Here is a 27,467-nt window from a genome sequence, read left to right as displayed (position 1 = left end):
GAAGAAGTGCTTTTATTAAAACGGTTCAAAATCAAACAGTGCCTCAAGTGCAGTGCTCTCTTCCATAAATAAATAATCCATAAAAACAGTGAAAATCCGTGCAATTCAAATCCAGAACTTAAAACAAGAATAAAACCATCACAGTTTCCTTCAGACGAGCCCAGCGCACCTATTACTCATTCAGCTGACAGAAATACTTGCGGTCCTCTCCAACCCGACCCCCATCTTGGCTGCCATGAGTGGCGTCGGCCAGACTGCTCAGGGTTGGTTGTCCTCTCGTCTTCCTTCTCGCATGCTCCAGCATACCTTGCATCCCTAGAGAGGACTCCACCGCTATTGCACCCACTCCACAACATTAAATCAGTGGGGACGATCCTTTGCTCTGTCATGAGGACATCCACCGTGCTGCCTTTCACACACCCTGGCTGCTGGCTCATTCTTCCTCTCTTACCAATGCTGTTCTCATGGCTCTTGTCTTTCTTTTGTTCCCCCCTTCTGTCCCATGCAGGCTCTTTTTATACTAATGCTCCTATATGGCCGCAGGTGTGAACGTGTTGCACCCTTCAAGGAAGTAATGAGGCACCTGCCTCATACATACACTCAGACGTGTCTTAGAGATCAGGCAGGCACTCCCGGCTGTCCTGTAAGTGAATTGCACTCACACCTGATTAGAGCCTGCACTATTGTGGGTCTCGATTATTTATTTAAAATCAGCACAGCACCACGGACCACTTATCGCACTGCCCATTTCCTTATTACACCCAGTGTCCTGCATATCATTCACTGCCATATCTGTTTTTTCATCTTCTCTCTCCTTCATTCTCTTGACAACTCCATCTCTAAAATGTTCCCTTGCACACCATTTTCATCTAGCCTCCATAAATGACCAGCCCAATACAATCTTCTCCCCAACATCTTCCATGATATCCCATTCAGATTTAAACTGTCCCTGTTTCCTCTTCTCCTCCTTTGTTCATCCCACACATCCATCACAGCATTTTCATCTCCTGAAACTTTGCGTTTTTCTAGTTGAACCTCAAGTTTCTGCACTATACAGCTTTGCTGGTCTCACTACCATCTTGTGTATTTTTTCCTTTTTTATTTGCAGCCATATTATTGTATCAGAGTATTAGTATACCTAAAGTTTGCCTTTAGCCCTGCTTCCCTTTGAAACATTGACCCTAAGTACCAAAGGGGCTCCAGTTCTTCTAGCTCATTTGCTCTCATCTTCACTTTTGCATTCTTACTTTCTCCACTATACTTGGAGATCAGATATTGCAGTATATCAGTTCTTACTTAACATCTCCATAATAATGCTTTGGCTTAGCTTTATTTGTGCAAACTTACAAGGAAGAAACTGTTAATGGACTGCTTATACCCTTCTGCACCTCTCAAAGTCAATTAACAGTTCCTTCCTTGTAAGTTTGCACAAATAAAGCTAAGCCAATGCATTATTATGGAGATGTTAAGTCAGAATTGAGGTGACCCAACCTAGACCACAGCATAAACAATTAAGAAAATGATCTTCTGCCCAGTGTTAATTGGGATATATTTTTTAAAGAAATGCTCTAACCAAAAATGACATACTGTATATTTTTTATATGTTACGTACCCCATGTAGTTTATAGTGATGGCTGTAGAGAACAAACATAACAAAGTTTCTGATAGAATAGGCATATATGGTAGCCAACGCTGACCCTCAACAAATGATATCAAAAAAACAAAACAAAAAAGTGCGATTCCGCATAAAGATGCTTTCTGTTTGTAGATTACTTTAAATTGCGTTGGTATTTGCTTAGTAATATCCATCCATCCATCCATCCATCCATTTTCCAACCCGCTGAATCCGAACACAGGGTCACGGGGGTCTGCTGGAGCCAATCCCAGCCAACACAGGGCACAAGGCAGGGAACCAATCCCGGGCAGGGTGCCAACCCACCGCAGGACACACACAAACACACCCACACACCAAGCACACAGTAGGGCCAATTGAGAATCGCCAATCCACCTAACCTGCATGTCTTTGGACTGTGGGAGGAAACCGGAGCGCCCGGAGGAAACCCACGCAGACACGGGGAGAACATGCAAACTCCACGCAGGGAGGACCCGGGAAGTGAACCCGGGTCCCCAGATCTCCCAACTGCGAGGCAGCAGCGCTACCCACTGCGCCACCGTGCCGCCCCTTGCTTAGTAATAGTTTAACAAAAAACACATGCATTTTGTATGTTGTGAGAATACAACTGAATGTCCTCAAGTGTGGATTATGTGCCACGAATAATGTGAAATTTTCTTCATGGATGTTTTTGACATCATTTGCTGTTGTCCGGTGTTGCCCACCATAGATGCCTATTCTATCAAAAAGTTTGTAATGTCTGTTCTCCAAGAAAACATGAGATTGAAATTTTTCTCAGCCATCACTACAAACTACATGACGTAAGTAATGTACAACAGTATCAATTTTGAGTGGAACGTTACTCTAATGCCGTCATTTGATGGTTGTATTACACAACAAAATAAATTGTTCATCTGCGGTGGGTTGGCACCCTGCCCGGGATTGGTTCCTGCCTTGTGCCCTGTGTTGGCTGGGATTGGCTCCAGCAGACCCGCGTGACCCTGTGTTTGGATTCAGCGGGTTGGAAAATGGATGGATGGATGGATAAACTGTTCATAGATTTCATTATGTGTGATGTTTTTTATGGATGTCATTTTATAATCAATGGTGCTGGAAGCCTAATTCATTGAGAAACACCGTGTCTCTCCCTCACGTGAAAAATCTTCCATGGCTCCTTCCATGCTGCTCCATTATTTTTTTTATGCTGTGTGCCCTGCCTGGACATTTATGCTGTGTGTCCACTTCACATCCCTCACTTGTCATTTTCTCAATTGCCCAATCCACCCAGGATCCTTCTGGAAATCACCAGTTGCCGCATAGTAAGGTCAATGGATGGACTTAAGCAAAAAAAAAAAGGACTCGTAAGTTCTACTGTTTAACTACTTGATGCTCTCTCTATCACTCAGCTTCACTGGCATGGACACTCTTAATGGCTTCTCAGGATGGCTCCACTTCTTCTGACAGCATCCCTCTCCTTCTCTCTCTACCAGGTCCATGTGGCCAAAAGCATAATTGCATTCAATGCTGGGCTGAATGAGGCGTAGAGACCCCCAGCAAGATCAAAGCACATGAAGCCAACTTTCTGTATAACCTTAAGATTTACAAAGCTAGCTAATCGTAACCATGGCTTCCGAGACTGCTGAAGTGAACAAATATTATTTTAGATAATCTGTGGAATGTGAAAGCATACATAGTAAATTGTTGAGACATGAACTGTATTTATTTATTTGTTTGTTTGTTTTTATCTAGAATGAAACATCACTGTTAAGGAGCTTGATTAGTGCTGCAATTCAAAATGAATATGACTTCAAAGTTTGCAATATTGATACAAATAAAACACACAAAAATATGAACTGCTACAGTGTTTCTCGACCTGTAAGTATTTATAGATTCATTGGTTTAAAATCAGTAACAGCCTTTTTTAAAAAGTTTATAAAACTATGTAAATACATTGAATCTAAGATTACTAAATAGAATGCAAAATAATAAGAACTAAAAATGCTGTGTATTTTTATATTTTGTACTTTTCTTCTTTATATTCTCACTATACTTTGCGTTCAGTTATCCTAAGTGTGAGGAGAATAGGAAATGTTGCATACTTTGTATCTTTATTAAGCTAGGAAAAAATAAGTGTGGGCGACACGGTGGCGCAGTGGGTAGCACTGCGGCCTCGCAGTTGGGAGACCTGGGGACCTGGGTTCGCTTCCCGAGTCCTCCCTGCATGAAGTTTGCATGTTCTCCCCGTGTCTGCGTGGGTTTCCTCCGGGCGCTCTGGTTTCCTCCCACAGTCAAAAGTCATGCTGGTTAGGTGGATTGGCGATTCTAAATTGGCCCTAGTGTGTGCTTGGTGTGTGGGTGTGTTTGTGTGTGTCCTGCGGTGGGTTGGCACCCTGCCCGGGATTGGTTCCCTGCCTTGTGCCCTGTGTTGGCTGGGATTGGCTCCAGCTGACCCCCGTGACCCTGTGTTCGGTTTCAGCGGGTTGGAAAATGGATGGATGGTTGGATGTGCTTGGTGTTTCTGTGTGTCCTGCGGTGGGTTGGCACCCTGCCCAGGATTGGTTCCTGCCTTGTGCCCTGTGTTGGCTGGGATTGGCTCCAGCAGACCCCTGTGTTCAGATTCAGCGGGTTGGAAAATGGATGGATGGAAAATAAGTGTTTTTAGATCTACTATTAGTTATTGCTGTGCAATGTGACATTTGTATTTAAGAAGGCAGCATCTCTAACATCTGAATTTTGCAAACATATTAGCGTCTTTACTTGTGTACTTTTATATATTGTGAATAAGGCGCTATATAGCACCCGACACGGCACAGATTCACACTAAGGCATGTGTTAAAATGACACAGACTTTTTTTTCTTCACCTGTTGGGCACATCTTCCCCATGAACCCCACAGGCACAACACAGTCCCAAAAGCACTTCAGTACAGCACAAACAAACCAATCCTCTGGCACCACACTCCTCCCAGGCAACCTTGTCCTCTTTCCACCCGACTCTGGCCCTGAGTGGTGGTTGCTGCCTCCTTTTATAGTTCACCCAGAAGTGCTTCAGGTGCTTGATCACCAAGAAAAGGCTGCACTTCCAGGTGTGACGAATATGCTGCCCATACGGGCTCAGGAGTCCCAAACACAGCACCCCCTGGTGGTGCCTGCGGGACCCAGCAGGGCTGCCCCCAACTCCATTTCCCATGGGGCCCTGTGGGAACCCGAGGTGCTGCTCCAGCCCAGGGGGCGGCCATCTAGTGTCCAGGGGGCAGTATTGCAATGTCCAAGGCTGCTTCCCCTGAATATAGTGTACAGGGGCGACCCAGCTGGGCATGGAAGCCGACCGCCTGCCACAATATATATATAGTATATATACAGTATATATTTATATATTATGCTAGTTCTCTGATCCTAATACATTTGTATCTTCAAGTCATGATAAAGAACACCAACTTTAGAATGCTAGAAGAATCAAGCTCTTAATTTAATTTAAGCTTAAGTCTTCTAAAAAACATCAAGTCAAGTTTTAAAAGTCCCTATAATCTTACTGTCTACCACACTACTTGGTCACTTATTCCATGTGTCTATGGAACTTACTAATGTTTTTGCAAAACTTACCCTTAACAAGTTTCCAACTGTGTCCTCGTGTTCTTGAAGAACTCATTTTAAAACAACAGTCTCAATCCACTGGACTAATTCCTTCAATGATGTCACCTCTTAGTTTCCATTTGTACTAACTGCACTAGGCAGATTCCGTATGAATAAAGAAATGGAATCACGAGATGTGTCAGGTAAAATAAATGAGCCAAGATTAAAACCAGGAGAGTAAGAATCAAATAACAAACCCCAGAATGTGGGACAAAAATTGTAGTTACAATTCCAAAAAAGAGAGCATCAAAATCAAGAATTTAAATGTGAAATAAATAAATGTGAACATAAATTGATGATCAAGGTCAAAGTGACAGAAAGAAAGAAAGAAAGAAAGAAAGAAAGAAAGAAAGAAAGAAAGAAAGAAAGAAAGAAAGAAAGAAAGAAAGAAAGAAAATTAGGTTTTTGGTTTGATCCACAAACTTGGACAAATTAGGAAGTGTCTGATGCAGACCTTTATATTAAAGTTTAGCCAGGCTCTCATCCTTGACTTAAGTTTGTTTTCTTCAAATTTAGAGCTTTTATTGATATTTAAAGATCATTTTGTATATTATATTAAAGGTATCCTAGTATGTTATGAATATTTTTCGTAAAACTTGTTTTGTATATATTGTATGTGTTTTTCCTCTTTTTCTTAAATATAAAAGGCTCAGCTCTTTTAATCTTACCCTGTAGCACTGGAATCAGCCTAGTCACTCTTTTCTGGACTTTATCCAGTGCTGCTATTTCCTTTTTGTAGCTTGGTGACCAAAACAGTTCACAGTCCTGCAAATGAGGTCTAACCAGTGTGTTATAAAGCTTGAGCAGAACTTCCATGGACTTATTCTCTACACATCAGGTCGCTATATAACCTAACATTCTGTTGATCTTCTTAATGGTTTCTGAACACTGTCTGGAAGTTGATAGTGACATGTCCACTACGAATTCAGACCTCCCATTGTGTATTAATAATTAGTAATAATTCCTTCCATTAATGTTCCTGTGATGCTTGTTAAGCTTACTGACCTATAGTTGCTTAGATCTGCTTGATCACCCTTTTATTATAATGGGATAATATCTGCCATTTTCCCGTCCTTCAGAATTTTCCCAGTACATAGTGATTTCCTAAATATTCAAGGGTTTATATATATACTCGCCATACTCCTTAAGAACTCGAGGATAAATATTGTCTGGTACTGTTGAATTGTTTGATTCTAGTCTATTTAATCTAATACTTCTTCCTATACAATTTACAAATCCTCAGTAACTCCTTAGTAGTCCCTGTTATTGCTGGAAGGTTATCCACTTCCTGACTTGTGAAGACCATAGAAAAATGCAACTTTAGAGCATCCGCTATTTCATTGTCTGTATTTTTTTAATTCCCCTTTACTATCCCTGATGTACTTCACCTTCTCTTTGACTGTTCTTTTACTACTAAAATACTGAAATAATCTCTTTGGGTCATCTTTCAGTTTATCTGCTGACTTAATGCAGTTTTCTGGAAAATATGTGAAACGGCATTTTGCTTATTTGTAGTTTATTTCATGCAGATAATTGCAGGCTCAATTTTAATTCAGTACATGACTAACATCATCATGAAATATTAAATATAATCTAAATTTTAATCTAACTTGAGATGAATAACAACACATAAAAGGTTTTACATTGCCATTATTATGTTTACTTTAATTTCCCAGCAAGTGCCCAGCATAAATGAATAGTACCCTAAATGATTTTTCAGAAATTGATTTGTTTCCCTTTAGAATTATTACTTTTTATGGGATCCTATACTATAAAACCGTTCAGCAAATGTGGTTTATTGGTTGCAAATGAGATTTGTCAGTATAAAAAACAAAACTGGATTTTTTTTAACAAAATGATTTAAGATCATGGTGAAAAAATGAGTACACCCCATTTAAGGTCTTAAGATAACACTTGATAAAATGATAATTAACAGGAATTCAACAACAGATGAGTCTAACCAATCATTACACAGGTCTTCACCAGATAACTGAAAATTAAGGGTGGTGTTTAACAAGCAAAATCTTCTCCCATTCAAAGCTGGCAATAATGGCACCATATAAGAGAGAAATGTCACAAGACTTAAGAAGGAAAGTAATTTCTATACACAAGTATGGTCAAAGCTACATGAAAATTAGTAAAGCATTGTTAATCAGTCGAAATAAAGCGGCAAAAGTAATTCATAAATTGAAAAAACTTGTGACACCCTCTCCAAGACATCCACGCCGTCCATGAAACTAACACCTTGATATGAACATTTTGTGATAAGAAGAACTCAGGAAAATCTGCAGGCAAGTTCATCACAGTTAGCTAAAGCAGTAGCATGCTAAACTGGAGTGAGTGTTTCCTGTGACACAATGCAAGGGTGTCATCCATGAAGTAAGCCACTGCTAAACCCCAATTAACAAAAAGCATTTAGCATTTGCCAGGGATCATTTTGACAAATTTGAAGACATTTAGGGACTCTATACGTTGGAGTGATAAGACAAAAGTAAATCTTTATGGAACTGATGGCATCCAAAAAGTATGGAGTCACAAGGAGGAAGCGTATAATGAAAAAGGAAGCATGGTGGTGGCAATGTTCTTCTGTGGGATTGTACTGCAGGTGTCAGGGAATTGCACTTCATTGATGGCAAATTGATTTTGCAGATTTACTGTGACATACTGAAGAAGAAGATGCTACCATCTCTCTGTACCCTGGATCTGGGGCACTCTTTCAACATCATAATGACCCAAAACAAACATTCAAGGGCACTGCTGCATTCCTGAGGAAGAACAGGGAGAAAGTAATTCAGTGGCCAAGCACATCATCCCACCTCAACCCCCTTCTTTTTGCTTATTTTAATAAAGATCATAAAATATAAAGATTTTTGTATTACCTTGCAAACCATGGGTTTTCATGGTTGTTTTCATGGTTCCTTTCCTTTGTTGGACATTTATATGTACTTTGTACATTTTAGAACATTAAAGGATAGATTTAGAACTTTTGAAGCCAGATTCCCTTTTTGGGCCTGGGCAGGCTGAAGCGTTTTGGGTCAGGCTGAAGTGTTTTGGGTCAGGCTGCCTAAGGTGAGGCCTTTTTTGGGAAGTCTATGGAGGAGCCTGGCCTATTTTTATGGGTCTTTTAGAGGCCTCATAGCATTTCACCACTTTGTGTGCTGCAAATCACAACAAAACTGTCCAGGGTAATCATTCAGGCAAATCGTTTTTGGCATTTTTGTTTTTGTTTTTCTTTCCACCTTCATTACCTGATGGTCTCACCTTTTGAGGAATGACCCCTAACAAGTAGAGCCCAAAATGGCAGTGATCATGAAAATACAAAGTGGCGGACTAAACAGTCCAAAATATTTTATAACTATTAAAGCAAATGGATAATCCAAAAAGAAACATAAGATTCACATTTAGCGATAGAGAAAAAATAAAAGAAAGAAGGAGAAAGGAGAAATAGAAAATAAAATCCTAACAGTTTTGAATGCTGCTCTTTTTGGTTTCATTTTCACTTTGTTTCTTCATTTTAAACTTGTTGTTTGGTTTTATCATTATTTCATGCCGCCATTTTGTAGTCGAGGATTTTAAGACATCGGTCTCAATTGTGTTACATGATCATTGTTGTGATGCTACTTGAACTATAATTGTAAGCTGTTTTATCGTGAAAAGATTTTGGGGTGGCCCTGTCCTAAGCATGAATTCTTTTATTTCCACACCCAGATTCTTTGTTATGTAGACTAGAGTTGTCACAATACCAAAATTTTAAACTTCGATATGATCCTAGCTAAGGATCTGAAATTCCATACCATTTTCGATACCCAAAATAGTATATAATTATTATATGTAATTAAAACTCAATTAAAAATTATTTAAATATATGAAATTCTGTATACATTAAAATCTTTAAATTGATGAAAAGAATAATACAAATTTGAGTCATTAATGTTTAAAAATAATTAACTACAGTAATAGTCGATAGCCTTGGCGTTAACCTTAATGTGCATTATCTCCTATCCCAAAAACTTTAGTTCCCATCCACCCAAAGTCATAATCTTATATAGGCAGATTTGAACTTTCAGCTGGTTTCTCCAGCAGTGACAAGTTTTGAGAGATTTAACGATCAACATTAGTAATGACCCAAAAAAGAAAAAACGAAACAAGAGTGAAATATGACACTTTCATAGAGAGTTTTGGTATGATACCAAAGATGGTAACAAGAAGGAGGTGGTAGGTTGACTTCACACACAGCTTCTGCCACTCGGGTGACTCTTTATAGCTTCACAGGTGTCAGGTTTGGCCACCTTTGTGTGGCTTACCTGACTGCTTCTGCTGCGCTACACCATATTCTTTTCTTTTCTACTAACTTTATTTGTTTCATGTGCAGGTGAATCCTCAACTGTGTATGATCTTTTCTCCATTTGTATAATTTATAACTATACTTTATACTTTCTTTTACTTTGTAGCAGAGTTCTTTGTGTGTTCAATCTTGTAAAGTCTCAGAAAGAAGTGTAATGATTGGACACTGCTGTATGCAATGTCAGCCCTGCTCAGGAGGGACTTTCAGCAATGGAACAGGTAAATACCAGCAAGAGTTTGAAGGCTCTGATTTTATTTACCTTTCATTTTCAGATTTCTAAACACACCATGCATTAAACGCTTAAAGTTTGTTTGTGTTGATTTTTATATACACAAGTATTTCTTTCTTAATTCATAATTTTCTGAAACTTTTAGTCAGAATAGTTGAGTACATTTGCAAATACATAACAAGTTTGACAAACAAGAGGAGACCAATCAGTCCATCAATCTCACTGTGTTAGCTAAGCTGTCTCAGCATATCTGCATTATTCTGAGGAAAGCCTTGAATTTGTTCCTTTAAAACAAACTGGTTTTGCTGAAGATCTACAATGGATTCAGAAAGTATTGAGATCCCTTCACTTTCTACACACTTTATTGTGTTCTGGATTTAATTTTAAATAGATACATTTGCCATTTTGCCCATCAGTCTAAACTCAATAACTGATAACGACAAAGAGAAAATATATTTTCAGAAAGGTTGGCAAAATTATTAATCATCTCTCACTCATATAAGAATTCAAATCCTTAATTCAGTACTTTGTGAAAGCCCCTTAGTCGGCAATGGCAGCTTCAAGTGTTCTTGGGTAATTCTCTACAGGCTTTGCATATTTGGGCAGTTTATCCCATTCTTCCTGGCAGATCATCTTCATCTCCATTAGATTGGATGGGAAGTCTATGTAAATGGCCATCTTCTGGTCTCTCCACAGACGTTCTGTGGGCCTTAAGTGTCTGGGCCACACAAAGGAAGTCAGAGACTTGTTCTGTAGCCACTCCAACATTGTCTTTGTTGTATGCTGTGGGCCATTGCCGAGCTGAAAAGTGAATTGCTGTCCCAGTCTTAGGTCACATGCACTCTGGTTTTCTTCAAGGACCTCTCTGTATTTTGTGTATTTTGTCTGCATTCATTCTCCCTGTCCTTGCCACTGAGAAGTACCCCCACAGCATGATTGTGCCATCACAATTCTTCGTCGCAGGGATTGTATTAGACAGTGGGTGAGCAGTGCCAAGTCTCAGTACTTGTAGTTCTGCTTAAAGACCTCAATTTTTGTCTCATCAAACCAGAGAATCTTTTTCATTATGCTTCCAGAGTCCTTTAAATTCTATTTGGCAAACTTTTACTCAAGAGAGGCGTCCGTCTAGCCTCTCAACCATAAATGCCTGACTGATGAAATCCACATCCTTCCGATATGTTCTCCTATCTCAGCGGAGGACTTCTGAAGCTCTGTTAGAGTGATAATTGGGTTGTTGGTCACCTCCCTGACCAAGGCCCAATTATTTAGTTTGGCCAAATGGCTAACTCTATGAATTCTCTTGGTGGTTCCAAAATTGTCTGTTTTACATTTATTGAGAACAGTGTGCTCCTGGGAACACTCACAGGTTTAGAAATTAGTTTTATACCCTTGTCCTGAATCAATGCTCACGACAATTTGATCACAGAGGTCTACAGAAAGTTCCTTTGGCTTTATGGCTTGTTTTTTTGTTGCAATATGCAGTGTGAATTGTGGGACCTTCTATACACAGGTGTGGGTGCCTTTCTAAGCGATGTCTAATCAGTTCAGTTTGAACTCCAATCAAGTTCTAAACACATTCCAAGGACAATTAAAGTAAACAGGAAGAACCTGAAAACAAATAAGACAGGCAAGGCAATGGGCACGAATACATGAAGGAGAACATTTTTTTAATAAATTTGCAAAGCTTTCTGAAACCCGTTTTCATTCTGAGTGTAGATCGATGGGTAAAAATGACAAACTTATCCATTTACAATTAAATTTACAACACAGTAAAGTGCGCAGAAAGTGAAGGGGTCTGACTACTTTCTGAATCCCCTGTATTACAGAGTCAAATGTTAAAAAGCTTTAGACAATGAAAATGAATAGTCATGTAGTCTTTTTTTTTAAACTGCATATTTCCTAGTAAGAAATAAGGTGGACTGTATACCATGAGATTGCTATTTAGCCCCCACCATTGCCTCCCTGTGTGACATGAAGTAAGTCACGTAACGTTTGAGAACTCACTTTGTAGAAATATTCAAACATTCACATTATTGTGACATCAAAGTCAGGATAAAAGAGTGAGCTAACTAAATCACCGCAATGTTGACACAGGTGTAAACCACCAATGCATTTTTCTTATGTCCTGTTGTTCTTTTATGTCAATTTGCCACAAATATGTTCAGCTACTTGCCACTGCACAGAGCGTCTCTAAAAGAAATTACATAATTTAGAATATTGTTGGATTTGAATACATACTGTGTATCTGTTTTATTTGGATTGAAATGCATTGCAAAGATATATAATATAAATGTAAACAACATAATATATATAAATGATTTGGAAAGGAATATAAATGATAAGCTGGTTAAGTTTGCAGATGAAACCAAACTAGGTGGATTGGCAAATAATGAAGAATCTGTTGAATCATTAAAGAGGCTTGGGCAGATGTGTGGCAGATGAAATTTAATGTCAGTAAATGTGAAGTATTACATGTAGGAAGTGTGAAATAGGACGGCCCGGACACACAAAGGAGGACACGTTTCCACTCATCACCACGTTTTTTCACAACACTATTATATACAAGGTCACTATGTGCACCGCCACCAAACACCCCCCCACAGTCTCTCACAATCCCGGCTTCTCTTCTAGCCGTCTCTTCTCTAAACACAGGGCCTGTCCAATCCCGTGCCTGTCAGGAGGAGAGGCTGCGGCTTTCCCAGCTGCAGCCTCTCTTTCCCGAGAGCTCCTCTCGATGCTGCCGCGTTGGTGAGCCGCCCCTGACTCTCAAAGTCCACCAACGGACCGCCAATGGTCCGCGACACACTCTGCAGCTGCGGGGTTGGGTGCACGCCGCCCCTGCGAGACGTGGGTGAGCTCCCCTGTTGTGCCAGGCCTTTCACAGATATTATTTGGAATGCAGGTCCTCACCTTGAGCCAGGTGCAGCATCCTGCCGACTATGCCACTGTGAAATAGGACGGCCCAGACACACACAGGAGGACACGTTTCCACTCATCACCACGTTTATTCACAACACTATTATATACAAGGTCACTATGTGCACCGCCACCAAACACCCCCCACAGTCTCTCACAATCCCGGTTTCTCTTCTAGCTGTCTCTTCTCTAAACACAGGGCCTCTCCTCGTGAGGTTTGAATACACAATTGGAGGTCTGAAAATTAGAAGTACAGCTTAGTGAATTTTTTAGCAGTCACAGTGGACTTGTCATTATCACCTGCCAGACAGTGTTCAGAAGCCATGAAGAAGGCTAGCAGAATGTTAAGTTATACAGCATGATGTGTACAGTACAAGTCCAAGGAGGTTATGCTCAGGCTTTATAACACACTGGTTAGGTCTCACCTGGAGTTCTTTGTGTAAAGACATAGCAGTGCTAGAAAATGGCCAAGTGAAGAGAAAGTAGGATGTTTTCAGGACTCCTGGGGATAAGTTATGAGGAAAGATTAACACAGCTTTTTATGTTAAGCAAAAGGACACTAAGAGGTGACATGACTGAAGTGTTTAAAATTACAAGAACACAGCTGGAAACTTTTTAAGGATAAATTTCGCACAAACATTAGGGTTTTTTTTTTCTTTAGAGAGCCATAAACACAAGGAATAACTTACCAAGGAGTGTGGTAGACAGTAGGAGTTTAAGGACCTTCAAAACTTGATGATATTTTCGAGGAATTAAGTGGATAGGACTGGCGAGCCTTGTTGGGCTGAACGGCCTATTCTTGTCTAAACGTTTCTAATTTTTCTAAAGTTACTTTATTAACTGTCACTCTTACAAGTACTAATCACAGTCACATCGATAGGAAGCTATACCTTTATGACTGAATCTGCTTCACACAAGCACTAGTCTAATCAACATTAATTCAAATATACCATACTAGCCAACTGCCGCATAATTATTTATTGATGACTGAACACTCCCTGAAGGATACAGTTCTTCAAATGGGGTGGGTTTGAGGATACAACTGTGAGTGAATGAAAAGACGGAACTCTGGAGAGAGCAACATATAATTGTCTGTGACTGAAAACTGGGTTTGGCAGATACAGGCATATCTTTTTGAAAGTTTGTCCCTGTGCCTTATTAATTGTCATTGCAAAGGCCAATCTAACAGGAAATTGTCTGCGTGTAAAAGTAAAAGGCAAATTTGAATCTGTTGGGGTCAGGGATATCCGGGGAATAAGGACAGTTCGTGAGGTAGCAGCTGCGATAGTTTTACACTCCAGTACATTGCGGTGAATGCTGGTAACAGTTGGGTGGGCGGGCAGGCGGGCAAGCCAACAAATACACTATGCTCTTAGTATTGTATGAATCAGGTTTTTGTAGACAAAGGTTTTCCCCATTCCTGCAGAACCATCTATGAAGAAGCATGCTTCTCGCGGATGGGAATTGCTGTATGCAGCGTGTAAAACAGTTTGCGAGGGTGGCAGGAGGAGAACCCAGTGGCGGACTGTGCATTTCACACCTAGGCATTCAGTAGTGCTCCGTCTGAATCAACCCGCCCCTCAAAAACTAATTTATGGTTATAAATACCATCTTAATATGCAGAAATACAGTATAAAGAGCCGTTGCATCGCAGATAGATAACTCCTGTAGCCACAATAAATGCCTTTATTGAATAGACAAACCAGTGGTGAACAAGTTCCTTTCTACTGCAGCTACAGCCCACGACACACATAAAAAACATCAATAATAACTCATAAACTTGCAATATTATTTAGGAAAATCGCAACATTTTACTCACCAAAAATTCGGAATATTTGTAAACAAAATCCATCCTCCTCTCTTTCCTCAAAAACAGTTCAATTACTCTGTCGTACAGATTATCCGTTCCATCACGAAGTCCCTTTCTATCGCCATCGAAGCTAATGCTGAAAGTCGAACCTGCCCTGTCGTATTTCTGGCATAAGTTTTAATTCGCTTTAGGGCTGAAAATGTCCGCTCGACAGAAGCAGTAGACACGGGAATGGTCACTGCCAAACATACCAATGTGTACAGCTGCCCCATGATGCTCTCATTCAGATTTTTCTATTACACCATCCGCACCATCCTATCCAATCAACGGGTCTGAATACGGTGACGTTGCCGTATGCCTGCTAGAGGGCCCTAGTGAAAGCAACTCAAAATCTGATTGGTTGAAGCAACAGTTTAATCGACATTTATTTTGTGTTAGAGGGCATGCAGAATGGATTGTGAAGGCCTCCAGGCAGACTTCTTTGACTTTGACCCTGCCTGGCAACAAATGATGGCTGAAATGTGATTGGTTAAATGCTTTAATACGAAAATACATGTCTGGAAGCAGCACAGCCATCGGAATAGCTATGAAAGGAAGCAGACAGACTATTTGGAATTCTTTAATAAGTATTCATGGACAAAATATAATTAACATCAGTTTGTGATTCAGATATTTTTTTAGGCCAGCAGAGAAGGCCTTGCAGGCCCTGACGGCCCACCACTGGGAGAACCATCTAAGAATAAGCATCTTGTTGCGGTTGGGAATCGCTGTATGAAGTGTGTATCCCATGGTCGGTTGCTTAGTGAATTGTTGGTGAGCGGGGCTCTGTCTCGCGTCTTGCCTGCCATGGTCGGCTGCTTTAGTGAATTATATATATAGATTTTTAAGTACTTAACTATTTTCATTAATAAAAAATGTTTTTTTATGAGTGATAGAATTAATATTTCTAATGTGATTTACTGAGAAGATAGAACACCCTTTCTAAGCCATTTCTTATGAACATTAATTACAACATTGTCAACAGTAGCAGTTCTCTTTGTGACTCACAGAACCCAGAAAATACATGGAATTAATAAAATAAAAACTATAAGGAGAGGAACACAGAGAAGACAGCAAAGTAAAGGGGTAAAACTCTAAACCTGATGGCCTTTCCCTGACTGCAGGTGAAGCTCCTGTCTAACCCATGTGCTGCCCACCGCACTTGCCCATCTACGCATGATCCTGCTTTTTCTCACCTCCAACATCTTTTCTGAAACTTATCTGGCCTGTCTACTTCTCTCCAGTTGAATGCTGTTGTCACTTTAAAGCTCCAACTGGCCTGTTTCATGACAAGGGAGACGAGACCAGAGCTTCATCTAGTGGAACATTCACTTCTTGCCTGCCAAGAGCAGTCTGGCCACAATACGCTGCAGGGTTCTGGGCATAACCCTAGGGTGACCCACTTCCACTTGACCATCTCCCTTAACTGAGACACTTGGTTCATTTTATCTGCTCCATCACCTTTATGCCTCATAGCCCTTCTGTTCACATTGTGAGTGGGTGCATGGATGTTAAGTGGTTGCCTGGGACAAGAACTCTACCCCACCCCATCTACCACAATTCATATGAATTCTGCAACCTTATAAATCTATTTACATGTGAAATTCATTTTCCAAGGAAAAAAATCTGGATTGTGAATACCATTTAAGTGCCTAGAGTAGCAGAACTTATTTTTTTTTATTTGGCTGACGTCCTTTCCTTCTGTTCCCTTTAATCCTTGCAGACTGCCTGCCTCTCACTATTGTCCCTGACATTTTGATCTACATTCTGTCCCCGTTGGGCATCGTCCTGTGTGTGGGGTCCCTGGCAGTTTTTCTAGCACATGCTAAGACTCCCATTGTGAAAATGTCTGGAGGGAAGATCTTCTACTGCTACTTGACGGGTCTCATTATTGCTTTCTCCAGTGCCCTCCTGTTTGCTGTGACCCCAACAAATAACACATGTCTGATAGGTCTGCCTCTCTCGGCTATGGGATTCTCGGTCTGCCTCTCCAGTATTCTTGCCAGGTCCTGCAGAATTTTGATTGCCTTTGCCAACAAAGCAGAAAGACCAAACAAGTTTCAGCTTCACTTCTATATTATCATCATCACAGTGGGTACTCTGGGAGAGGTAACCATTTGCCTAGCATGGATGCTGAAGGATCCCCTTTACTTCACCTATTTGCCCCAAGCAAAGCAATATACCAACATGGCCTGTGACTGCAACAACAAGTACTGGTACTACATTTCTTTTGGCTACCTCGGGCTCCTTTGTTTGGCTACTTGGGGGTTAGCCATCAAGAGTAACGCTCTTCCTCCTGCTTTCAGTGAGTCCCAGTCCATCTCCTTCAGCATGTTGATCTTCCTTTCTATTTGGGGCTGCACAATTCTCATAATCATGAGTGATATCAAAGACCTGCAGACAGTGATACTTGGGGTGTCCATCGCATTGTCTGCTTGGGGTATTCTGGGTTGCATCACTCTGCCCAAGGTCTTTATCATCCTTTTCAGGCCAGAAAGAAACAGCCAACAGTGGATAAGACACATCACTTATGAGTACTGTCGCCATGTTGCTTATAAGGCTGGTATGAATTTGGAGACGCAACATTCCACTGTTTCGACTTCAGCAACCAGCATGTCATCTGTCACTTCATGAAACAGCAACTGCCATTGAAAAAACACAAATTTTTTGTCAAGAGTTACTGCCTATGTACAATTTGCAAATTGTGCATATGGGATTTCACTGGATTTTCTCCTTGGGCATAGCTTATATAGGGCTGGCCCCCAAAACTATTTAAAAAAAAATAATTTCCACCAAAAATTAACCATTTATATAATTTTCCTGTCAATATTAAACAATGACTTAAGGTGATTTTATTAAAATGCAATTTTAATGTTTGCCTTCATGCTGTATTCAGGATAAGCACACAAACTGAATTTTGACAAAAAAATCTACAATATCATGGTCAGTTGGTTGATAGCTGTCTTTTGCCTTACGACCAATGTTATCCATTTGTCAGGCTGTAGTGTTGTGTTTTAATTCATTTTCCTTTAAATTTTTTGAAATATTCAACATTTATATAGAGCTCAATATGTTTCTTAAGAACAATCTCCTAAAGAACAGCTGAAGCCAAAAAGAGCATTACAATACAGCAAACCTGGAGGAAGCAGACTCAGGCCTTGATGATCCTGGTACTGTAGTGCCAGAAGAGACCCACGCAGTGCACTCTGCATCCAACACCAGTCAGGCTGCAAGCCCAGTCAGAATCAAGGCTGGTAATGAAGACTTCTCACATTCATCTCACTCACTCAAAAAAAAAAAACACAATTACTGTCACAGTTGTGCTGCAGTATTAATTGAAGCGGCACTCCTGAATTACAGCTTTGCTCATTCAATTCACCAAGGCAAAAAAGGAGGTGGTTTAGCGAATATTTACTCAAGCCGATTAAATGGTAAAAATATATATAATGTATATATAGCGGTCGTTATTCAAGGAGTCACCTAGTCTCTCATGTTATCTGTTTATAGACCTCAAAAATATGATGCATCTTTTATTGAGGAATTCTCAGACTTAGTATCCATAATAACAACTAACTATGATCGGTATCTAATTGTAGGTGATTTTAATTTTCATGTGGATAGCCAATGTGACCCGAAAGCAAGAGAACTCTGATTCAGCATGTCAGCCAGCCCACGCATAAGTGAGGCCACTCATTGGATTTAGGGATTGCAAAAGGAGTAAAAGTTGATGTGAGGCAGGTCATTGATGTTGGCATTTATGATCATTTTTGCATATTATTTAACATATAAATACTGATAACTACAAATAATTTGAAGCATATTGTAAAAAATTCTTTTGCTACTTCTGCAGCTTCAATTTTTGCTAATATTCTAAACAATCAATCTGGTTGTAGTGCATACTTCAATAGAACTAATAGTGTGAATAATAAAGTGGAAAATGTTAATGCTAAGGTAAGAGCTGCAGCTGACATAGTGGAACCTGAAAAGATATTTAAGAAATCCTCCAGCACTGTTAAACCATGGAAGACTCAAAGGCTTTTTTAAAGCCTAACAAATAATTGATAATGTACTTGACATAGTGAACTCTTTATTAGATATGGGGGTCTTCCCTTACTGTTTACAAACTGCAGTTATTAAACACCTGTTCAAGAAAAAGAATCTTGATTCTTCTGTCTTCAATAATTTTAGACCAATTTCTAAAATTCTAGAAAAAGCACTTATTAAGCAGCTCAGTTATTACTTGAAAAAACTTTCTATAAATTTCAGTCTGGTTTTAGAACAAATCGTAGTACAGAAACTGCATTGGTTAAAGTAGTAAAAGATTTGTGAATTAATGCAGAAAGAGGCTGTATATCTGTGCTTGTTCTCTTAGACTTGAGTGCAGCATTTGACACTATAAACCACACTTTAGACAATGGGTGAGCCTATCTGGCAGCGTCTTAAATTGGTTTCAATCTTGCTTAACAGGTAGAAACTTGTTTGTTAGTTATGGTGATTATACTTCAGAGATATATGATATTGTATATGGTGTACCACAAAGATCTGTACAACATCCGCTGCTTTTTTCAGTCTGTATGCTTCCATTAGGTCAGATTATCTCAACTCACAAGGTGAGCTACCACAGCTATCCCGATTACACACATCTGTATTTATTGATAGCGCCTGATTACCCTGATGTTCTTGGCTCTCTGATCCAATGTCTTAGCAGTATTTCTGAATGGATGAGTAGAAACTTTCTCAAACTAAATATGGAAAAAACAGAAATCTTAGTGATTGGCAAACACAGATATAGCAAGTTTTTTTTTGTTTGTTTTTTTCTGTCCTCCTGGCATCTGAACTTACCTTGTTGTGCTGTTATTTATTCTTTAATATTATTGCTTATTTTTAACTATTTTCTCTTCTTGTAACTTTCTTTTTGTCATTTTGTAAAGCATTTTGGGCTAAATTGCTGTTTCAAAATGTGCTATATAAATAAATGTTGTTATTGTTGTTGTCGTTCATTTACAAAACATTTGTCGCCAGATTATAATCAAAGGATTTAAATGATTAAGCTGGGAGTGTGGCAGAGGGAATTGAAATATGGTATAAAGAATAGAAAGGAGAAAATTACATCCATAATAAAATATTCCAAGAAAAAATGAAGACTTGAATGAGTACTGTGACCAGTAAGGGATGTAGCAGAACTACATACCCCCAGACATAACTACACAACACAGTCCAGGGTTCAAGTACAAGATCTTCTTAATTATTTTTACTTCAACCATTCTCTCAATTCTCTTTCTTAATAATGCAATTTTGAAAAACAACACTTTTAGTAACTTCCACACTTTCCTTGAAGCCTTGTCCACACTCCTCCTGACTCTGACTACTCTTACAGGCCAGACCCGGGAGTACTTCTGGTGCCACAGCATTGCACAGTGGAAGCACTTCCGGGTCAGGCAGAAGTCTATTAAAGACGTCATTCGTGATCCCTTATAGCTACCCCTGGTGGCACCCAGGAACCCCAATAAGACTGTCCCATAGGACTACAAGTCCAAGAATGCCCTGCAAATATTCCGATGGTTGTCCCACCAGTGGGATGCTGCCACCTTGTGTATGGGGGCAGAATAAATCTTGGGCAGCAGACGCCTCATCTTCTTTCATCGTGCTTCCTCTTCTAGCTGGAAGCCAACCTCCATTCCAGCTGGGACACCCATCCATCTCTCACGACACTCACAGTATCATATCTGCCTAGACTGATCAAGTGAAATCCAAGCTAACGTCCTACAATAAACAGCTGGAACAATGAAAGTAATGCTTTTCGTAATAAATGAACAGACTGTTGCGGCCATTTCTTCACAGTACCTGAATCCAAGTGTCAACACCGCAGTCATTACTCTTTTATTAAAACAATGCAAAGATCCTACCCAATGTTAGACTTACAGGCCATTATCTTTAATTAATCAACACATCAAACTCTTTGGTAAAGTCCTTGCACGCAGGCTTCAATCTGTTATCCATAAATTGATTCTCCCCAATCAAACTGGTTTTATTTGCTCTCGGTTTGCTTCAGATAATCTTAGATGACTCCTTTATACAATTCATGTAGCTCCAGCCTTTCCTTTACCTACGTCTTTACTTTCCTTGGATGCTGAAAAAGCTTTCAATCAATTCAATTGGGCATTTCTTTGCTTGTACTGGACAAAATGAGATTTAAACTGAGTTTGCAGACTTGAGTAAAACATTATACTCTATTCCCTCTGCTGTGTTGCTTATAAATACAGACATATTGCCTTCTTTCCTTAATAGGAAAGGGTCCAGACAGGGCTATCCTCTTTCCCTTTTCTCTTTAATTTATCTTTAGAGCCATTCGCCGAGGTCATTCAAACATCTACATTTCTTACTCCTATGTCATTACGTAACACTTAATTTCATTTTAAACTGATGACATCCTCCTGTATCTAGGAAATGATCCAAAAGATCTCCCACACATATTAGACATTTTCCTATCATTTTAAATTATGTCAGGGTATAAAATTAGATAGATAGATAGATAGATAGATAGATAGATAGATAGATAGATAGATAGATAGATAGATAGATAGATAGATAGATAGATAGATAGATAGATAGATAGATAGATAGATAGATAGATAGATACTTTATTAATCCCAATGGGAAATTCACATACTCCAGCAGCAGCATACCAATAAAAAACAATATTAAAGAGTGATAACAATGCAGGTATACAGACAGACAATAACTTTGAATAATGTTGACATTTAGCCCCCCCGGGTGGAATTGAAGAGTCGCATAGTGTGGGGGGGGGAACAATCTCCTCAGTCTGTCAGTGGAGCAGGACAGTGACAGCAGTCTGTCGCTGAAGCTGCTCCTCTGTCTGGAGATAATACTGTTCAGTGGATACAGTGGATTCTCCATTATTGACAGGAGTCTGCTCAGTGCCCGTCGCTCTGCCACAGATGTCAAGCTGTCCAGCTCCATGCCTACAATAGAGCCTGCCTTCCTCACCAGTTTGTCCAGTCGTGAGGCGTCCTTCTTCGTTAACATTATTCAAAGTTATTGTCTGTTTTTACCTGCATTTTTATTACTCTTTAATTAATTTTATTTTTTTTTTGTATCAGTATGCTGCTGCTGGAGTATGTGAATTTCTCCTTGGTATTAATAAAGTATCTATCTATCTATCTATCTATCTATCTATCTATCTATCTATCTATCTATCTATCTATCTATCTATCTATCTATCTATCTATCTATCTATCTATCTATCTATCTATCTATCTATCTATCTATCTATCTATCTATCTATCTATCTATCACCTCAGCTCTCTCTATGAAAGACGTGTGTGTGTGTGTGTGTGTGTGTGTGCGTGTGTGTGTGTGTGTGTGTGTGTATGTGTGTGTTTGGAGCAGTCTGCTCACACTCAACCAACAAAATTGTCTGCTTCACTGAAGGTTTCTAAGAGCACAGGGACTTCCATAATTGTGAAATGGAAGACGTGAGGAACAACTACAACACTTCCTAGAGATGGCTGTCCAGCAGAAGTGAACAATCAAGGGAGAAGGGCCTTGGTAAAGAGAGGTGACCGAGAAACCGACACTCTGGCTAAGCTGCAGAGAACCTGTTTGGAGATGGGAGAAACTTCCAGAAGGACAACCACCATGGCAACACTTATCAATTTCATTTACGTTGGACTTCTGGACATAAACTTGGGTTTGGTGTCTGCCCAGTAGTGCCCTTAAAGTCTACTACATATGCCATATATACAGGATTAGGAATTTGAGTAAACGTACCCATCTTAGTGCTCTAGTTCACTCATTTTCTGTTCTGCCATGGTATCTATCTTGGAGTGTATGCTTTCTTTCTTAATAATTGTGGACTCTAAGTTGAGAGACAGTGTGCTTCTGTGTGAGTATACTCTGTAATAGACTTGCATCCCACTCAGGGTTGCTTCCTCTTACTCAGTGGTGACCTTATACGACTGGTTCCACTGCAACTACTATTAGCCTCTTGGGACTGATAAGTAGGGATGGTGAAACAGCATACAGAGATGAGGTGGGACGGCTGTCCGCATGGTGTGAAGACAACAATCTATCTCTCAATGTCGACAAGACAAAAGAGATAATCGTGGAATTCAGAAAATCACATCCTGCCCACATCTCACTCAGCATCAACGGTTTAGATGTGGAGACTGTTAGCAGTACCAAGTTCCTTGGTATGCACATAACTGAGGAACTTACGTGGATGCATAACACCTCATCACTAATCAAGAAAGCCCAGCAGAGACTACACTTCCTGAGGCTGCTGAAACGAGCACGTCTTCCCCCTTCCATCCTCACCATGTTCTACAGAGGCACCATTGAGAGTGTTCTGTCTAGGTGCATCACGGTCTGGTATGGCAACTGCAACATATCTGACTGCAAGCGCCTGCAAAGGATAGTGAAGACAGCAGAGAACATTATTGGGGTGCCTCTCCCTTCACTACAGGACATATTTTACAAACGCAGTGTCTGCAAGGCCTGCAGCATTGTGCAGGACCTCTTAAACCCCTCACATGGACTTTCACACTTCTGCCATCCAAGAGAAGATACTGCAGCATCACAGCCAGATCTGACAGGCTGCAGGATAGTTTTTACTCCCAAGCTGTCAGACTTCTTAACACCAGGCTGCCCCCTGCGATCTTCGACACGGCCTGAACCACCTCTAAAAACAGAACTTTTATACATGCGAGCCACTGTCCTGCAAAGACGAGTGTGCAGGTAGAAAAGAACTGAAGATCTCATACTGACATTTAAGTATTTGATACTCTTGATATCCTTCTGCTGTGAAACATTCTGACCTGTCATTGTTTACACAAGTCTTATACAACTATTAGCATACGCTGATAATTTCTGTATTATCTATATCTTTTATTCATTTATTTATGTATTATATTACATATCTATTGATTATATTTATGTATCTAGATTGCAAATGCCATACATTGCATCAATGTTCATATTGCTTACTACACATCAATATTGCTGCTACATCTTTGTCTTGTCTTTGCACAATGTCTTGTCTTGTTTGTGTTTTAATTTTAAATTTTAATTTTATTTGTAATTTATTTTTTAGGGCGGCACGGTGGCGCAGTGGGTAGCACTGCTGCCTCGCAGTTGGGAGATCTGGGGACCTGGGTTCGCTTCCCGGGTCCTCCCTGCGTGGAGTTTGCATGTTCTCCCCGTGTCTGCGTGGGTTTCCTCCGGGCGCTCCGGTTTCCTCCCACAGTCCAAAGACATGCAGGTTAGGTGGATTGGCGATTCTAAATTGGCCCTGGTGTGTGGGTGTGTTTGTGTGTGTCCTGCGGTGGGTTGGCACCCTGCCCGGGATTGGTTCCTGCCTTGTTCCCTGTGTTGGCTGGGATTGGCTCCAGCAGACCCCCGTGACCCTGTGTTCGGATTCAGCGGGTTGGAAAATGGATGGATGGATTTATTTTTTATTTATTTTTTGCACTTCATGATGTTACACTGTGGACCCTGAGCTTCGCAATTTCGTCTATCTGTATACTTGTATATGGTTGAGATGACAATAAAGTTTGCTTTTACTTTTGAATTTTGACTTTAACTCTTGTTGAACATTTCTTGGTGTACGAGCCTCATTCACAAGACGAAGAAGTGGAAGGATGGTGGAAGGCAGCACTGCTTTCCCCAGAACGCTAGATGGCAACTCCCCTGGATTGCAGCAGTGCCCCGGATTACCACAGGGCACTATGAGACTTGGAGGTCTTTTATCTCAGCCCTGTTCAGTACCGTGGGTGCCGCCAGGGGGTGCTGTAAAAATAGAGGAGCCATATGGTTTCTGCATAACACGGAAGTGCTTACAGACCACGTGGGTGGAAGAACAGAAGCACTTCCGGGTTGGAGACTATAAAATGACTCACCAGCCTCACAGTGACGAACAAGAGTCGGGAGGTGGAACACAATGCTTGTGGGAGGAGGCGTGGAGACTGAGAGAAAGTACTGTGTTGTATTTGGCACTTTTTGTACTGTGCTGTGAAGTGTGGGACAAGAGAAAAACACTTCCCCACTTAAATAAAAGGTGTGCTATTTGGCAAGACTTGTGTCTCAGCCTGTCTGTGTCAGGGTTTGGGGAGCGGTACGCCCCCTGATGGTCCAAACTGGCTTTTCTAAATCTCAAGTCTGGAAGTCTTCTTTCTATGATCTTGTCCTTCTTTAACTCTCTGGATCCCGATTTAAGAAAGATTTCTGGTCTACCATCATTTTAGCAAAAAGTGCAAGTGTTCTGGGGGTGTGCATACCATTTGTCTGGATAACTTACTTGTGAATTAGGCCACACAAGTAACTTGAGATTTTTTTTCATAAACATTTTAATTTTGTTTGCTGTTTTTTAGCATTACCCGCAGCCACTGAAGACTGTTGAATGATACACTTTGAGATCTGCATTCTCCCTGAAAACATGACATTACATTTTTTTTCTTGCCCATCACTACAAACAACAAAGGGTAAGTAAAAATAAAAAAGTTACATGTTTGGGTGGAATAGTCCCTAAAAAATAAAAATGCTGATCTCATAGGAACTAATAAAATTTACAAAGGTCATATATTTCATATACAGAAATAACATTTACTCATTTTAACTGACCACAAACCGTAGCCTGCACTTTCAGCTTCACACAATCAGCACACCTGTGGCTTCTAAAAATGCAGCATGCAGGGTTTAGATGTCAGATTCATAAGCTGTGGGTTCAAATCCCACTACTGACACCACTGTGTGACATGAGCAAGTCACTTCATTTGCCTGTGCTCTAATTAGAAAAATAAAAGAAATTGTATCACCAATTGAATCCCAAATGGACACCTTGGATAAAAGTGTCAGCTAAGTAACAAGTGACAACAGCAGGTCTTTACTACAACAGGATTATACTTGAACAAACATCCTAATGCCAGCAACACCCCATTCCTTAACAACAACAATTTATATAGCACATGTTCATACTAATAAGCTCAAAGTGCTTTACAGGATGAAGAAAGAGAAAAACGACAAAATATAAAAAATAAAATTAGGCAATACTAATTAACATAGAATAAAAGTAAGGGAGGACAGAAAAAAACAAAACAAAAACTCCAGACGGCTAGAAAAAAAAAAACAAAATCTGCAGGGGTTCCAAGGCCACGAGACCACCCAGCCCACTCTAGGCATTCTACCTAACATAAATGATCTCAATCAGTCCTCATTGTATTCAGGCTTCACATGGAATAACTTGATGATGATGGTCATGTGGACCTCTGGCCTTTCATCCATCAAACTTAACAAACTGAAGGGAAATCACTTAGCCTAAATTCACGCACACTTTGTAAAGAAATTAGATTTAAGCACATCGACTTTCCTGTCTGCAATATCTTAAAAAGCAGGCTTTGTAGACTTGCAGGTTGGAATAAGTTTCCACCAGTGATTTCCAGAAGAGGCAAAGATGCTGCGGACAACGTCAGAATGAGTGAGGTGGCCAGCCATTGTAAGAACTGGTTTTCTTCTTGAATTCACTTCCCCTTCATTTACTCCAGTATTCAAGTATGCTTTTTACTATTAAACTGGATTATCCTGATCAGTAATAATAAGGACCTGGATTAGGTCCTTATGTATTGTAGCCTTCGCCTCTTGGGAGTGAAAAGATTCAAGTGCTTTAGCCCAGGGTTGTCGTAACATGTGGTTGGTAAGCATGACCAAAATATTTAAAAATTTACAATACAGATGTGTGAAGTATGGAAAACCTAGGTACACCATTATAAGCTTGTATCATGTTTGTGGTGTGATAATACAGCTGCCTCTTAGCTCCAGGAACTTAAACTGATTTATCTCTTGACATAGCTGATTCCTCACATCCTGTGGCATTCAAGCATTGTTCTTTTTGTCAAAGGATCCCAATGTCTACCACAAGAACACACGCTGCACCACCTAGACCATCACTCGTGAGCTGATTTTTTTGACTCAATTGGTATTTGTCAAATCCTTAGCCTAACACAGTAAGAACCCCAATACCCCAAATGATACCTTTAGTTCCATCGCTCATCTGTTATGACTGCTCTCTTTCATCACTGAACTGTTACTGGCCACAAAAACACTGCTGGGGAGATTTTTTTTGGCTGATGTCCAATTGTTGAAATATTCAGCATTGTAGTAAGCAGATTTGTGAGTTGAGCTGAAAAATGAACATTTTCATGAATTCCACCTCTCATGATGTAATTCATTTTTACTGTATATGGTGCTCTTTACTGTGTAAAGACTCAGAGTGCTTGACAGCTTAAATACATAATGGTGAAACATAAAAATACAGATTTATTTAAACACACAGTACTACAGTAAAGCAAAATTATAGCATGTGAGTTCTTTGAAGTGCTTTTGAGGTATCTATTAAAAACTCCAGTAGACATTGAAGTGGCTGAACTGGCCTGTCAAGTACAGCAGAATCACCAGAACTGGAATTCAGACAAAGCGTTCTAAAATGTCATGCACAATGCAAGCTTGTTGCCCCAGGGAAGAGGAAAATGGTCATGAAATATGAAAAGGAGTGTTCTGCTTGCGTATCATTTGCCTTTTCAATTGGACACCTTTGTAATTTATGCAAAAATGCAGGATCTTTATGAGGAGAAAGCTCTGGTGCAGCCAGTAAGGAGACACTGACATCTCTGGCCACTGCGCTTGCCTTCAAGAAACCTGAATTCAAGTTTGCTGCTCACATCGTATTTCAAGGTTTGTGTTTCACTGTAAAGGCTTTTTATGCTTAATCACCAAGTTTGGGATTTCAGAATTGCTCACTGATGCTGCCAAAACTAGGTCCTCCTTTTTGAATGGTTTCTTGTTTACTTAATTAAGTATAATGTAATTTTTATT

General features: G+C 40.0%; 1 protein-coding gene across 5 annotated transcripts in view; it reads left to right on the top strand.

Annotated features, from left to right (window-relative positions):
• Positions 1-27,467, top strand: part of LOC114660340 (G-protein coupled receptor family C group 6 member A-like) — a 110,245-nt gene that overhangs the window by 26,140 nt on the left and 56,638 nt on the right. Inside the window, exons 6-8 of one of the 5 annotated variants that reach the window (XM_051933854.1) lie at positions 3,362-3,487; positions 9,695-9,806; positions 16,306-16,588. In XM_051933854.1, coding sequence (XP_051789814.1) covers positions 3,362-3,487; positions 9,695-9,806; positions 16,306-16,588 — 521 coding nt within the window. Of the gene's footprint in view, positions 1-3,361; positions 3,488-9,694; positions 9,807-16,305; positions 17,867-27,253; positions 27,327-27,467 lie in introns of those variants that run through there. The other 4 variants (XM_051933856.1, XM_028812977.2, XM_051933855.1 and 1 more) reach the window with 4 other exon arrangements.

The sequence above is a fragment of the Erpetoichthys calabaricus genome, chromosome 11 (genome assembly GCF_900747795.2).
Source record: "Erpetoichthys calabaricus chromosome 11, fErpCal1.3, whole genome shotgun sequence".
Classification (NCBI taxonomy): domain Eukaryota; kingdom Metazoa; phylum Chordata; class Cladistia; order Polypteriformes; family Polypteridae; genus Erpetoichthys; species Erpetoichthys calabaricus.
The sequence above is the reverse complement of the archived record's forward strand: the minus strand, read 5'-3'. Positions and strand labels throughout refer to the sequence as shown.